The sequence below is a fragment of the Poecilia mexicana genome, unplaced genomic scaffold, assembly GCF_051168715.1.
Source record: "Poecilia mexicana isolate PSO_F unplaced genomic scaffold, ASM5116871v1 scaffold_14, whole genome shotgun sequence".
In the NCBI taxonomy this organism is placed as follows: Eukaryota; Metazoa; Chordata; class Actinopteri; order Cyprinodontiformes; family Poeciliidae; genus Poecilia; species Poecilia mexicana.
The window spans coordinates 17,264,168-17,280,128 of NW_028263383.1; the positions used below are offsets into that span (position 1 = coordinate 17,264,168).

The 15,961-nt window shown below is 39.5% G+C and overlaps 1 protein-coding gene across 1 annotated transcript in view; it reads left to right on the top strand.

The window, feature by feature from the left end:
* Positions 1 to 3,625: 3,625 nt before the first annotated feature.
* med13a (mediator complex subunit 13a) overlaps positions 3,626 to 15,961 on the top strand; it is a 92,070-nt gene continuing 79,734 nt past the window's right edge. The window contains exon 1 of the mRNA XM_088012296.1: positions 3,626 to 4,537. Within this exon, the coding sequence (XP_087868422.1) occupies positions 4,472 to 4,537 (66 nt within the window). The 5' untranslated portion in view covers positions 3,626 to 4,471. The remainder of the gene's footprint in view (positions 4,538 to 15,961) is intronic.

Genomic DNA, 15,961 nt, shown 5'->3' on the forward strand with positions numbered 1-15,961 from the left:
AAATACCGTAAGGGTACAACAGTGACGTGTCGGGCTGGAATTGTGAAAGCGGTTGTGATTTTGGTTTGGGGGAAAGCGCTTAGCAGAAGTTGAATTTATAGGACCGTAATTACTCCTTCATGAGACCCAGCCAGCGGGCTGTCATGTACTTCTATAAAGAAATTAAGACAGCTTGTGCCATATTCTAATTAGGAGCAAGCCCTTGCTGAAGCTATTTATAAATTATTCTATTTTAATAAACCTGCTGAACTCACACTATGAAGGCCTCAAACTGAATAAGAGTGCACCATTGGTAAAATTAATAAATAAACGAAGGAAAGCCGCAGTGGCTGAGCTGTAGAGATCAATTGTCAGAGCCTAGTGATTACCAGAGCTCACTCCTCAACAAACTGTTTGACCAAGACTTGAACTGTGTTGGCCAGAGTGTGTGTGTGTGTGTGTGCGTGCGTGTGTGTGTGTGTGTGTGTGTGTGTGTGTGTGTGTGTGTGTGTGTGTGTGTGTGTGTGTGTGTGTGTGTGTGTGTGTGAACTGAAATTCTTGTTGCTCCAGGCTGATCCGAGTGTGCTGGGGTCCAAACATTTGTATCTGTTGACTCTGTTCTGCAAAAGTGGAACAGAAACGTTGTGTAATGAGCTGACAGTTCACAAAGACATGTTGCAACTCATATAGTAGGACACAGTCAGGATTTGACTTGGTGCAATGCCTTACAAATCTTTAGAATTTTTTATTTTTCACTTATTTTGATGCAATGACCACACCATTCAATGTTTTCTATTTAGAAAATCAGAGCATATGGGTTGAATTTTTAATTTTTTTACAAATTAAAATGTGAGAAGTGTGGCCTCTTTTAGTCAATATGAGTTTGTGTGTGTGTGTGTGTGTGTATGTGTGTGTGTGTGTGTGTGTGTGTGTGTGTGTCGGGGTGTGTGTGTGTGTGTGTGTGTGTGTGTGTGTGTTTGTGTGTGTGTGTTTGTGTGTGTCATTTAATCTGAGTAATCTCAGCATAGTCGAGGACGAGGCAGACTTTGTGCAGGTCTTTATAAAACTGAATATCTCCTAGAACGTCCAAGAACGACACAAGTTCGTCCGACGCAGACGGTTGATGCAGATGGAGACTTTTTTTTACTTTTAATCGAGGTAAAATGATCATTTTCTCACAATGGAAAAGGTTGAGTACAACATTATAAGTAGAAACGTCTATCCAGAGACTTTTACCAAAAAGCCAACTTTTTGCTGCATCCAAATCAGCTTTTATTTAATTTATTTAACTTAGCTAAACATTACAAAAGAAAGAGACCCGAATCCTGTTCTGATAACTGAGACTCAATATATCCTAAAGAGTACAAAGAAATGGAAAATTACATGCTTTTTTTCTTATTCCAGGAAATATGCAAAATCCTTTCAAGTTTTGGATCTATGACAAACAACATCCATTACGTACAAATAAATTAATAAGTAAAATAACTGCGATATTTGCTTTATTTTCTAGGCCCACAAGTAGTTTTTACTCGACGATTTTGATCCAGGTGACATAAAGTTTGGACGTCCTCGGTTTAGATCAAACCATATTCACATGTTTAAAATGGCCCAGTCAAAGTCAAGACCAGAATCCAAATGAGAACTGGCATCAAGACTGATTGAATTTAACTCGACTATTTGTGAAACTCCAGCTCAAGTCGCTGCAAGTCTCCGGATCTCTTATCATTGTCTGTTTTGTTGTGACACCAAAACAAAAACAGAAAAATCAAAAGCATAAAATTATATGAAAATATTGTTTTCTTATCGCAGCAAAGCATTCAGACACGGCTGCGCTCTTCACTTCACGTTTGCAGCTGCCTTTCCCCTCTCAGCTGTCACACATCGAGTAAACCCAGACAAATAAATAATAGAAGCCGCATGTTGAACCCGCAGACGCTTAATATCCTGAAGGCGATGTTTTGTGATCTGCAGAGGTAGCCACTGTTTAAACGGCACAATCCGAAATTGTAAGGCCAGTGTTTGCTCATGCTGGTGCCATTGTTAATTTTTTTAATTTTTTTTTTTATTAAATAAGATTTTCTGCCTGAACAAAAAGAGGTACCTGTAAGGAATTGAAGAGGTCTGATCAGGTACTCAGAAACAGCAACCAGCAGACCTGAGATTTCATAAATAATCAACATGCTGGTTGTGTTGCAGTTGCCCTCAGGGAGCGAGAAACATTTTAATGGCAAAACATTCAATGTGGACCTGATGAAATGACTGGTGACGATGCGCCTTTTCTTTTTGGAACATAATCAAATTGAAATCAATTATGAACAAAACATACTTTGATGTAATTCAGTGCTGTACTCCTCTTCAAATGCAATAGATAAGGGTTTAAAGTAATGACATGGCTTCAAAGTCAACTGAAAGTATAATATTAGTCCATATTTAGATAGATATTGGTATATTGTATTATTCATGCTTTAAAACACACTGCACCGCTCATCTATCTTGTAGCATTACTAATATGGCCATTTCCTAAGTTGATCATGTGTTGAGCATACCTCTACCCCAACTCATCATCTCTAATACTGGCTTGTTTCCCTGTTGTAGTTTGAGGAAATTTAACATTTACTCAGTTCTTCACCGTACTCAGACACCTCACGGATGAATTAATCTATTTTATTACAATAAAGGATAACAAAGGGGGCATCAATGCACAATCTGTGAACATTTTAAATGTAAGTGAAACATGGCATGCGCTAGGTGGTGCACTGTGTAAGTGAGCAAGTTTACTATATAGGATTTGATCATAGCTGGGGGGAAAAAAAAGAAAAGAAAAAAAAAAATCTGTTGCTCAGCAGCGCCACTTGCGCTGGCCCAGCGGCAATACCTATCAGTCTTGTGTTATTACAGCCCTCATGACCGCGACAAAGTCAAGGCAGCGATACTAACACGAGAAAGTCTGGATCTGAGCTGTCAAAATAAGACAAACTGTAGTTCACAGGTAATATAACTTAACTCAAGCCTTCATTGTTTTTTTGTACACAAGATGAACAAAACTGATTTCTATTATGCCTAACATGACATCAATAATAATAATAATAATAATAATAATAATAATAATAATAATAATAATAATAATAATAATATTATTATTATTATTATTACCAATACTACTACTACTCATACAATTCACTAAGTTAACTATGTAATGTTATTAACTTAAACTACAAACGTAATAACAGCAACAATACTGTTATGACTAAAAGGAAAGGGTTACAATTACAATAACAGTAACAATGACAACAATGATAGTAATAATACTAATAATAATTATTTTCATTAATTCAGTTTTATTTAAATTATGCTACTGAGTTGCAACTAATCTGAGATCTTATTTATTTTTAAGAACTGTATATTTATAATGTGAAGTCTGCCATAATTTTTAGAGACTGCATGCTTTTATTTACCTTTTCTGCTAGTACACCTGATTTTCTCCACTGCATGACACTATATTTTTTTTTGTTTATCTGATACTACTACTACTACTATTACTACTACTACTACTACTAATAATAATATTTTATGACTAAACTAAAGGTTCCAACACAGAGAAAAGAACAGACAAGAGTGAAGAAAATATGTTGACAAAATGCAGTGCTTTATGGGGAAAATGTGGAGGGCGTTCTAGTAAGCTAAAAGGACAAAAGACACCTTAAATATAAGACAGTAGCAGAGCGGGAGAAATTTCTTTACTTCTCTTTTATTTATTAAAAGCTTTATGTCAAAATTGTCCACTAAATGTCTCTAGTGAAACTGTAAAACTGGCTTTTATTTTGGCGGAAACGTCGTTCTGTGTGCGAGGTGTCTCCGTGGACGCGCTGCTAGCTTGACGAAGCTCTGACCACGAATGAGCCAATAGGCTGTGGAAGGCAGAGTTGTCCCTGTGGCCGCCATTAAAGAAAGGAATCCATGAATTCAAATGGAAACCAACAGGAACCGAGGCTCTAATAATGATCAAAATCTCTGCTGAAACGTAGGCCGGTGCCAGATTTCGAGACGTTTCGCCAGGATGTATTTCATTTTTTGGATAAATTTAGCGATGGAGGAGTGAGACGAGGCGTTTTTGTTTTATTTTTTATTTTTTTTAAAAGCGGAGACCGTTTTAGGGCTAAGGGGGAGGGGGAGAGTTGCTTCTTTGCTCTCCTTTTCTTTTTGTTTTATGAACATTTTTACGCTCTTTTGAACATGGTTTTACGGCGTACTTTTGGGATGTCGGCGTAGGGACGGCATTGTCTCTTTTATCCGCTTCTTTTTTTTTTTTATCTCTGGCGGAGGAAACTGCAGTCGGAAGGTTGTTTGTTGAATTAACTCCTCCAGCCAAATGTTACAGAAAAATATTTCTCGCTGATTAGGCTTGCACAGAAAACACTCACAGAGGCTAATTGTTTTTTAATTTCCCCTGGACGTGAAAACGATGGAGAGTTGGATCTCGCAGTGAAGAAGGATGAGTTCTTGTTTCGTACCGAACGGGGCCAGCTTGGAGGATTGCCATTCCAATCTATTCTGTCTGGTAAGAGATTTAAAACTAAAGGAAAGGAGCCATTTTTAACTAGCTGAACGGGGGCTATGCTAACGTTAGCCACAGAGGCATCAGTTGATAGTAGCTTAGCCAGGCTTAAGGCCCTGTCAAAGCTGACATTAGTAGACGACAGGGTTATTTTACTTTAAATGAAAATGATTTTTAACACTTTATCAGCTGGTTTCAATGACCTGTCAGTTGGCGTTAACTTTCTGTTCAAGGGTGACTGCTCGTAAACAAAACTCTCACCCACCTTGAAAGCTAAAGCTTGTGATACTACATCTCATTTAACATTTAGTTTGCCACAAGGGATGGAAAACTGTGCTTTTTCTGCCCTCCTCCCCCTTTTCGTACTACTACAAACCTCGCAGTAATGATGTCGTTGCACTTTCTCCCGTTCGCCTCGGCGCCTTGTTTATTATTAACCTGCTACTATCTGGTTTTCGTCGCATTTCCACTATGTTTTATCAAGCGGGGAGCCGCAATCCAAACACTTGATGCACTTCGCTGAGCAGCTTTGAGTTGGAAACTGCCAGACCTTTGAACAGTCGCTGCTAGATAGGGCTACTGTTTATGTTTAATGCTGACACCTCCCGAATGAACTAGCGGGTGTCACTGCACAGCTTGTCCAGACAAGCCCGCCCCTCTTTAAAAGCCTCCTCTTCTGTTTTTTTTTTCCTCGAAAGTTTTTCACGCTTTATGTTATTGTAAAACAAAACAAAACAAAACAAAACAAAAAAACAACATTAAACATAGTAGACGTAGTTATTGTTGCTCATGTTTTTTTTTTTTTTTTGTTTTTTTTTTTGGTAGTGCCTTAATCTGCTTGGACTTCATATTCTGGTATCAGCACCAACTAGGGCACAGGCTGATTATATAATGGTTGGCATTCAGATCCCCTGGCAGTACAAACAAACAAACCAAAAGGAAGGGAAAAAGGTAGCAGCATGCCTCTCTGTTGAAATGAAACTTATCCCGCCTTTCATCTGGATGTTTCTTTATGTGATCGTGTTGCCAGTTGTGGCTGCTTAACATCACCCTAAATAGCTGCGGTCGGAGATCTCCGATATTATTTAAGTCCCATTTGAGACAAACAGTGCATTAGGAGCCACAGCCTGCCTGCTCCATATTCTTGGCCACAGCAGCAAACCTAGTGGGCCTGTTTACAGTCCGTCCTCTGGCCAGATGCTCAGGAAAACAGTGGGGAGGGGATGCGTGTTTGTTGTTGCAGTTAATTGGCTTGTCAACAGGTTTAACTGTAGCTGGTTCTGGTGCCGAAGTTTTAAAAAGGGTTAAAGTTGGGGGGGAGGAATGGCTGTCAGTTTCCACTGTTGTTATTTTAAAGTGCAGGTGCAACAGTCAGTCTCCAACAGATGAGAATCTGCATTATTATATGCATAAAAATTTAAGTTCTCCCATAATTTCTTTAGTCTATGCATGTGTTTTTTTGTTGTTGTTTTTTTTTCAGTTAACTGAAAATCAGATGATGATGATAGGTATGTTGTCTTCCAAGAATTGGGATAATCTTGTAATTCATGTTCTGTTGAATCAAAAACACCAAACCAGCTGCAGATTTAAATTTTTTTTTAAGGAAAGCAGGCCTGCGAGAAAATCCGATTCAACCACGGAAAACCTGATCGCTACGCTTTTTAGTATGAAGTTCTTTTGATGAAAAGCCAGCTGAAAGCGTCAGGAGTTTGTGTAAAGCAGAGTCGTGAACACCTGCTGCGCCCTGCCGGTCAGCTGGCTTGCGGCAGACATGACTTGGAAATGTTTCAGGTCAGACACCTGGCCTCCAAACTAAAGGAGCGCTGCAAAATTGAACACTTTTCTACACTTTTAGCAGGCGCTTGTTTCATTTTTGTTTTGTGTTCAAATCAAAACGGAACAAATGAAGGGTGATATATATTATTATAAATGTAACAACAGATGCTATTTTAGCAGCAGTATGAATAATTTTTGCTTTTCTGTTTCATATTTTTGTTGTAAATGCTGCGACACCGTCTCAATATTATGAGAAACTCGTACCTTTATGGTAGCCGGTCAGTTTAATGTCCGCAACTTTAACATTTCATGTACAATTTCATTGGAAAATAAAGTGATTGAATGCTGCAGGAGGGGAAAAAAAGTAAGTTTTTTCTTTCTGTTGCAGTCCCTCTCTTGTGCTGTGCAAACTGCACAGATTACATATGCAGAGCTCTGCCAGCGAAACCCAAAAGGGGGCGGGGGTTAGACGTGAGCAGGGAAATGCCTCATTACTAATGCTGACATTAAACTCATTCTAATAACAACACGGCCCGAAACGCCACCCTGCGTTTAGCCGCTTCCGAAGCCCTCCGCCCTCCTAAAGGTAACATTTCCCTGCAGAAAATTCCCACTCTCTCTACCCTCAGCACCGCTCCCGCTGGCTCCGGACCGCGCCGCGCCGAACTCGTAATTATATTGTTTACGACCTCGCTTGAAGGCAGCGTTGGCTACGACGCGACGGACACGACGGAGGCCGGTCGTCGGCGGTGCCGTGCCCGGCTGGCTAACGTTTTTTTTTTTTTTTTTCTTTTTTCCTCTCTCTTTCTCTTTCACTGCATGCTGAGACTAAGCATAACACCACTGCTGTTATGACTCACTTGCTCAACAGAGTCCACTTTGTGGTTTTATGGCAAAAAGAATGTGAACACATTGTGGTAGTTTACTCCCCCCACCCCCCTCTGTTCTTCGGTGGATGGCATGATGCTGTTGGTGCAATAATATTCTTAATATTGCAAGTAAGACCATGAGAACTCTGTCCTCGGGTGTACCTGTGAGACCTTTAGCGGCTTTCTTCTACATTTAATTGATTGAAATCGTCGTCGAGTACGGGAATGAATTTGCATCACTTTCGAAAAGAAAAATGCCAGAGCACCTGCTAGTTTCAGGTTCGCTTCAAAACAGGCTCACTCGGTGTGGAAAGGTAAATTGGCAGGAAGAAGAAACTTGGTAGGAGAAGGAGCATCTGTGACTTGATTTGAGCAGCCTCACCTGTTGTCTCGCATCTTGAAAAGGCAGCTGCTCGAACACAGTGTTCCCTATTCAGACCCAGAACCCGAAGTTGCCAGAGGAGGGTAAGCTAGCTGGCAGAGTACTAGAGGTCGCGACCCTGCCGAGTTATAAAGTGTGCGTCACCTCAGGAAAACTTCTCCCCTCTCTCTATCCAGCGGCTTCGGCTTTGCGATCCCAGCTAATGCGCCGCGGTGATTCCTGGGCTCTGGCGTTATGAAATCTAAAACTCCCCACGACTGGCGCTGGCCACGCCGCCCGGGACGCTTCTCCCAAGCAGTTGCTCCGCATACCTGAGTATTTAGTAAGAAGCGAGCAGGAAGGAACGCCGTGTTGATTCGCAGGGCTGGAAATGTCTGAGGTACACTCATGCGCACAGCCTGGGAAGCAGAGCTGTTGGAAGGAAATACTCAGGAATCTTTGGCACTCTATATATTTTTCTTTTTTCCTTTTTTTTTTTTTACACGCAGTCTGTAACTAATTTATTTAGAAAGTACAAACAGCGCAACTGCAGACGGCAAAGCTATCTTTGGGTGCAGAGTTGTGGCATGCTGTTTTCTCGTTTCGATCTCAGGGGGATTTAAGGACACTTTGATCTAGAATTTGTGGGGTTTTTTTTTTCTTCTTGTGCATAAAATTGGAGGAAACTCAGCTGTAACATCTAAAAGCAATAGGTTGACTTAAATAGAGATGCACCAAGCAGACTACAGTTTGTAAACCTTTGACCTATCGGTGGGCGAGATGGACTTTAAAGTTTTCATCACGATATTTCGTGGTACTATTGTGATGACAATAAAAGTGAAAAGAACAATTTATCACTTCTTTTTTAGGTAACTTTCTGTAAGAATGTGACTTCACGACACGGATATCAACTCCACAAAATGCTGCTTTTGAAAGAAATTGTAACGCACCTCTTTTGGACAGCAGTCGTCTAAATAAGAGTTCTCAATAATTGCATTCATTATTTGGACTGTATCGTGACGATAAATCACAATTCTTAAAAGAAATTTATCACGATAAATGATAAACGATAAACGATACGATAAATGTTCATCCTTATTTTGACCAATTCTAGTTTCTCTTTAAAAAATATAAAATACAGCATTATGAAGCAGGTTTTCTAGCCTCCCTAACTGAGTAATTATATTTATGTTTGGAAAAGAGATGTAACACGTCTCTATGAGCGTAGAGTACTGTAAGACAAGTTTTTGCCGCTTTTTAAAACGAAGTTTGTATTTTTAAATTAGCTTTTGCTTGCTCTGCTAACAAACCGTAATAAATAGTAACAATGTTTGCGTACATTCTAGAGAATTTGGGTCTCAATCCGGTCTCGTCTGACCTGATCCAGAACCGGTATCCGTCTGGCCAACAGTTCAAATCCCAGCATAATCCATGATAAACGGGTCACCGATCCAAATGTTATTTATGTTGTTCAGATCGTTTCAGATCCAACATTTTAAATCAGTTTATCCTCACAGAAAGACAGTTTGTTGAGGTTTATCATGTATTTACTGACCTTGTGGATATAAATAGGATTTAACATATGTGGACAAATCGCAGGGGTAAGAGCAATATTGGTATCGGTACATGCATCCCTTTTGGATCAGGAAAAATCCTTGATCTGAGCATCTCTGCTGTCATGAATTGCAGATGATATTAGAATTATGTCACTCTTGGTGGCAGCATGCTGGTTCTTTTTGTTTATAACTTTTTTTTTTGTTTGTTTGTTTGGTTGAGGCGTTGCACGCTGCGACAGTTATTCCCTCTGATGTTTGATCCTGTGCAGGTGGAAGGATTTTTGCTCCTTTTTTTGTGGCAACAAAGTTTATTTATTTTTTCAACTAGGATCAACTAATTAGCTCTCAGAAATTCAAATAATACCTGAACTATGACCCCCAAATCCAAGAGGAGCTGAAAAGGGGATGGAGGAAGTTAAAATAATCTCTTCCATCTGTCATAATGGACAAGGATCAAATCCCCGACTCCGCCGTGTCTCTGTTCTGCTTTCTAACTGACAGACAGTTAAATAGGAGTGACAAAAGCAAATGAGGCGGATTAGCGGTGCTTTCTAACAACCGATGGCGTCGTCCACTACACATGCTGCCGTGGGATATTGTCTCCGCTGTCTGGAAATTGAGCTGTCATAACGCTGTCATGACAGCAACAGTCTTCAGTCAGAGGCTCCTTCAGATTCGTTGCAGGACTGACTGCTAGCAAAAATCCTACTTGGATGATATGAGCTACGACATTTAATTTCCCTTAAGGATAAATGAAGTGTTTTCAAATTGAATTTGAATGGACTGACTCTGTCTTTTGATGTATTTAAAGTGCTTCCCCTGATATCCAAAACCTCAGCATCGCAGGACGTAGCTCACTTTGACTCTTCTTTACTCAGCAATAACGTTCAGTTTTATCGTTGCACGACCTCGTTTTTCCTTACCGTAGTTTCAGTGGACAGTGAAACTTTTCGACCGGTCAGGTCCGTTCCGATTAACAGCTGATTTCTTCGTTCTACATTTCTAGTCGTGGATTGTCTTCCCGTGGGTATCGGCAGGCTGTTTTAGCGCTCTCGTTCAGCCGACGTTTTTATGAAGTGCTCGACGCCACACAAACCCCTGACGGGATTATCGGCGTGTACGCTTCGTGGTGGGAGACTGCGAAGGCAAACTTTCCAGTCTTTCCACAGTAACATGTGGTAACATTTTACCTGACTTCATGCTTAAATAGCTTAGTCTTGGAAGAGGAGAACAAATTTCATTAAAAATGACTTTGGAGGAGATTTGCTAATTTGTGCAGCAGGTACAGACACTTCTACTTCAACAGACTCCTTGTTCGTCCAGTCGGATGAGCGTCAAACCGAACGGAGCTACCGTAAAAACACGAAAGCTTTCCAAGTATTTATTTTTGTTTGGTCTAGAATCAAGTGCAAACTTGCTTACAAGCAACTTTTCGGCAAGAAAATTCCTTAACATTGATTAAAAATATATATATTAGGGAACTTTTGACTTCAGACAAGCTCCTATGTCTTGCCGAAAAGTTGCTTGTACTGCTGGTTTGGTTTCACTTCAGGTGTACTAAGAGTTTTCACTAGAAACAAACGTAGAAAATATTTGGTAGCTTTCTTTTTGCTGTGTAGCCAGAATTGTTTGGACATGTCTGTTAAGATCCTGAACATGTGCTTCATCACAGCATCCTCACTGATTTAATAGATTCTGTGAGGAGGAAAAACCCACGTGTTGAGCTTGGTAACCTTTATGGCGCTCGTGCATAACTGGAGAAGTTTTCTTGTGCGTCCATCCATCCATGTTGTTTCTGATGAACTGCTCGTACAGGGTTTGTCATCCTTGAAAAATGCTTGAATTTCAAGTAGGTGGTTTCAAGGTTGGTGCTTGCTTTCTGTATGAAGCCTTTAAAAGTATTTGATATTGAGATTGCACTGTTTTGTAATAAAGTGCAATCTGACTTGATTTAAAAATAGGGGTGTATTGATAAGCTGACCCCAATTTCCTTAATTTTGGATATCGGTGATCGGCGGTATTGATGTGCGAAGCTGATCTTGTCTACAGCTGCAAAGGTCTAAATATCAACCACTGTCATCTTTTTCTTTGCCTTGAAAGAGGTTTGACTGACAGCCCGGCTCGCCAGATCATCTCTGCACATTTGCACTTAATAGTCACCCCACCTCTGACAAATCAGAGACTTTCTTGCTATATTTAGCAATATTTCAGATGAAAAGAAACAAAAAAAAAAAAAATCTGAATCGGCAGGTCAGGCTTTTTAAAGATCGGTAATCGGCGATCGGACAGAAAACTGCAACCAGTGTACCTCTAATTAAAAACCTAAATTTGCAAAGCGATATTTAAAGATTAAACCAGATATTTAAATAATTTTTTTTTTCATATTTGTCTGATGTTAAATCAGAACAAGCTTCTCTTGTTTTAGGTCAGTTAGAATTACCTAAATTATTATTTAGCTAAATGCTGGAAAACTTGGTAAGAACATTGTTTTAGAGATTTGTTTTGTAACTTTTTCAAACCAGTCAGGTATATAGGGTGTGAGAGACATTTAAAAAACATAAAATTTTGCTATATTGTACTTCACTTCTCCTGTAGAACGAACAATCACCTGACATTATTAATAACAGTAATAAATAATATCGTACGACGTGAGTTGAAATTGTCCTCTGTATTAGTTTTATCTCCAAAGTGTGGAGCTGGAAAAGTTTTTTTTTTTTTTTTTTTTTTTTTTTTTTGTTACAAAGTAGGAACAAGTTGTCGCGTCAAGAACAGCCACAGGAAAGATGCGCCAGTCTTGATAACACCAGAAACGGCCACACACACACCAAAAATAAAATAATAATGATAAAAAATAAAAATAAAAAGGTCATGGCCAGAGCCGTAATGTAAGACGAGGAGGGCGGCCTGCTGCTCCTGTAAGTCAACAGCCAAGCAGCAGCAGCTGTGGCTGCAGCACTAATCAGTATTTTAGCTACGACAGTGGCTAAATCCCTGCAATGAACTGGGTCAAACTCTGGGTTACCACTGTGTTTGATCAGTTGTTTTTTTTTTTCTCTGTTTGACTCATGCGTTTAGTCGCACTGTAAAAACTAGGGATAATTACAGGGAGCTTGTTGATGTCTGACAGGAGCGGCGCAACACATTAAACTGCTTAACATTTTCGTTATTGCTTTAATTTATGTTGAAGTGCCTGGCCACTAACTTAAAGGATGTTAAATTAGATATGCCATTAAAAACGATATACTTCAGAAACACAAGAATAGCTTTTACATGTAGATTTTTAGATAAAGGGAAAAATAAAATATGCACAATTGCATACTTTTTAGACAGAAAGGAAGGTCAACAAAGCAAAACATCCAGCAGAGGCGGTGAGCAACGGCAGCAGACAGCAACAGGTGGCTGCAAACAGGAGGAACTTCAACACCGAGTTCAAATGTCAGTGTTGACAGAGCTCAGTATTTTGTAGCCATATTTTTTTTTTTCGTTTTTGAACGTCTTTATCTAAACTGTAAATGTTCAGATGTTTGTAATGATCTAGGTGCAGCTTTTGCAGAAAATGCATTTGAAGTTGAACTTGAACACAACAAAACCAGATCTCTCCCTCTCTGTCTCTCATATGATAAGTCATGCAAGTGGATATCAGTTGTTTTCATGTCGATAAACTGAGAGGAGAGAAACTCCGACCGCATAATGCGGGGAGATGGGCTGATTACTAGCCAGGAGGAGGTAGGCTGAGGTTTGGGGAAGAAGAAAAATAGTGCAACAATGTTGTTTTGAAGTGTTGAAGTCATTTTTAATGGTGTGCAGAGAGAGTTTTCTTCTGCTGCTTGGAGCAAAGAGAGATAGAGGGCTGCTTCTATCCACCCCTGGTGCTGCAGACTGCTGTTCAGCTGGCTGAAAGGAGACTGTTCACTTTTCCCGAGACAAATTTGGCCGGCTGTAAAGAGAACAACAAAAAAATTGTGGAATATTCTGTGGAAATATTCCAAATTTAAACATGTTTCCCCCTTTATTTTCTTTCTAAGTATATCAAAATTCATATGATAAATAACTATTATACATAGCATTATCAAAACTAGTAACTTATGCATTATGTTATTTTAACAATAGAAGGAATAATTACTGCATTTCTGTTTCTAAAAACAACAAATGTGCATATCAAAGTTTTGTTACTGTTAAAACACTGAGTTTTATTGTGCTTTGGGAACTTCTTAGCGCTCCATATGAAGTATTATACATTATACCTTTTAGAAGTTAAGGTTTAAAAGAGAAGTATCTTCAAAGACTCGCTCTGGGCAGGAACGATTTCCAGTAGCAGTCAGTCTCGCAACGAATCTCAAGGAGCCTCTGACTGAAGACTGTTGCTGTATGACAGTCTGATGACTTAACTGGAAGACACAATCAGTTGTTAACTTTTGCTGCTCCTCTTTAAACCGTTTATTGTATCGCTTGTCGTTTCTCGCGATACTTTTCTCGTCATGGTATGAATTTTGATTCATCACTGCCAAAACTGTTGTTGGCATTGTTAGTTTTACAAGTGTATCCCGTTTTTGCTCAATGAAAGCATCAATGAATTATAAAATATGATTAAATCCAGTTACAATTTACAGTTAAGTGAAATAAATCACGCTTCTTTGTGTGACTGGTGTCCTAAAGAGGCATAAGACAAATGGGAATGTTTTTCAAGAGCAGCATTTGTGTTTGTGGGGCCATTATTGCTGTGACACAAAGTGGCAGCCATATAGTTAACCTAAAAATAAAGCAACAAAAAGTCCTGATCGCCACTCATCATTATCACAACAGCACCACAAAATATTGCGATTAAACTTTAACTTTAACTAGTTAGAAATCCTTACATTTTTTGGTATCCTTTTAAAAAGTGGAAGCATTTCTACTAAAGTGACCAGCTGCTCTAGTAGCCTGCAGCCAGGTTGCGTTGCACTAAATGCTTTCCATCTGATCTGCCTCTGATCTATAGTGTGTAAAGATTTACCAAATAAAATCTGACATCGAGTTCAAAATAAATTATGGAATAAATTCCCCACTCAGCTGTACTTCTCTTTAAGTAAAACATGCAGATTTCAATAAATCCACTCTCTTTTTTTACTCTTTCCCCCACCCTTTCTTTATTTTATTTATTTTTTGCTAAGCCAATAACTTCCCTTTACACATTATTTTAAGACCCCCTTTTAACATTTTTCTGCAGTTTAATTGCTGTACTCAAATAGTTCAGATTGAGCTTGCAGTGGATATGCACTTGAACATTTTTACACGTAAGAACTCACAATAGGACATGGTGTTTGTCTGGTGGGGCCTTTAATCTTCTATATAAATACGAGAAGAGCTTTTTTCTTTTTTTTTTCATTATCCTTTAATGTCAAGCAATTACCCTCTAACTGTATCCACTTTTGTTCCCTGCCATTTAGATCTGACCTGTAAGAGCAACGGGAAAGCGGTATCTTTCTGGCAATTTCTGTTCGCCGGTGACTTCGGCTGTTTAATATGCTTAATCGTCGTCGTATGAGAACAATTTAAGGCTCGAAACTCATAATTGTATGGAAACAGAAATGGAGGGACTTCGTGTGTAATGATTTTTAGCTCTTCTAAGAGCGAAATTGGCTGCAGTAGTGAAAGCGCAAACTGAAACTACTATTTGAATGTTAGTTTTTTTGTTTAGTTTTTTTTTTTTTTTTTCAGGGCTTCAGCAACTGTTAGATTCCTGCGTTCCCCCCTCTCTCCCCGCCCCACCCGAGCAGCACATACAAGTGTAAAAACCAATTTTTTGCGGGAGGAAGAACACAAAGCCTTCCATAAGATACAACACACACACACACACACAGAGGAGGTCCGGACGCGGTGGTTAAGACGATGCAGGGTGCTCACCTTCTAATTGCCTGTCTCCACCGCTTACGATCTGGTTTCACAGTTAACCGTTGTTTCCACCCTCCCTTTCCATTGTGAGCACAGATGTTTCCGAGCGCCGCGCAGGTGTAAAGTAGTGCTTCTCGCACTCCAGCAGGAAAGAGCGGGGCCCAACCGCCCGCTGCACCGCTGCCATCGCACCCAGGCCGCGCTTTCGGCTGTTTGAACCCCCCCTGAGTTGCGTGTATAGGCAGCATTTTTAGAATTCCTCAGGAAGTCTGGTCGCTCATCAGAGATCACGCTTTGATGCATGTAGTGTAATTATGGTGTGTTCTTATGCAAAACAAGAATATATTGCAACCTCACTTTGATTTTTTTTATTTATTTTTTTCTTCACTGTTGCTGGTGGTGGGTACAAAGCAAACATTTGCTTTGTTTTGTTTGACGCGTAAAGTAGAGCAGCTGAATCAAAGTTCTGACGTTTTTCTGGTGAAGATTGATGTGTACGATAGCGCCGCGTGGAAGGTGGTTGACAGACGAACACCATGGCTGTTCTGATGTGTTTAGAGGTTTTCCTTTTTTGTGATCAATGTTCGGTTAGTGTTTGGTAGAAAGAAACGAAAAAGAGATGCATCGATCAGAATTTTCTGGTCACCAATTTTTATTTTTGATTAATCGAAGACTATATACTGACAAAATTTGAAATTCAAAGAATGTTGCTGCCAGATTATTGAAAAAATAGATGAGCTCAACAAATATTTTTGTTTTTGTTTTTAATCTATATTTACGTTATTCTACCATTAGATTAGTACAAATTAAGATCATAACCATTCAGCTTTTAAGTGTTTAATCAACATCTGATCATTCATGGAACTACTTTGAAAGAATCCTTCTTTAGAAATGTGGGCTGTGGACACCGGCGTTAGCATCGGACCTCTGTTCTGCTGCGCTGTGTTTAACACTGACATTATATTTTAGCCTGGAATAGCTTTGCTGATGGGTC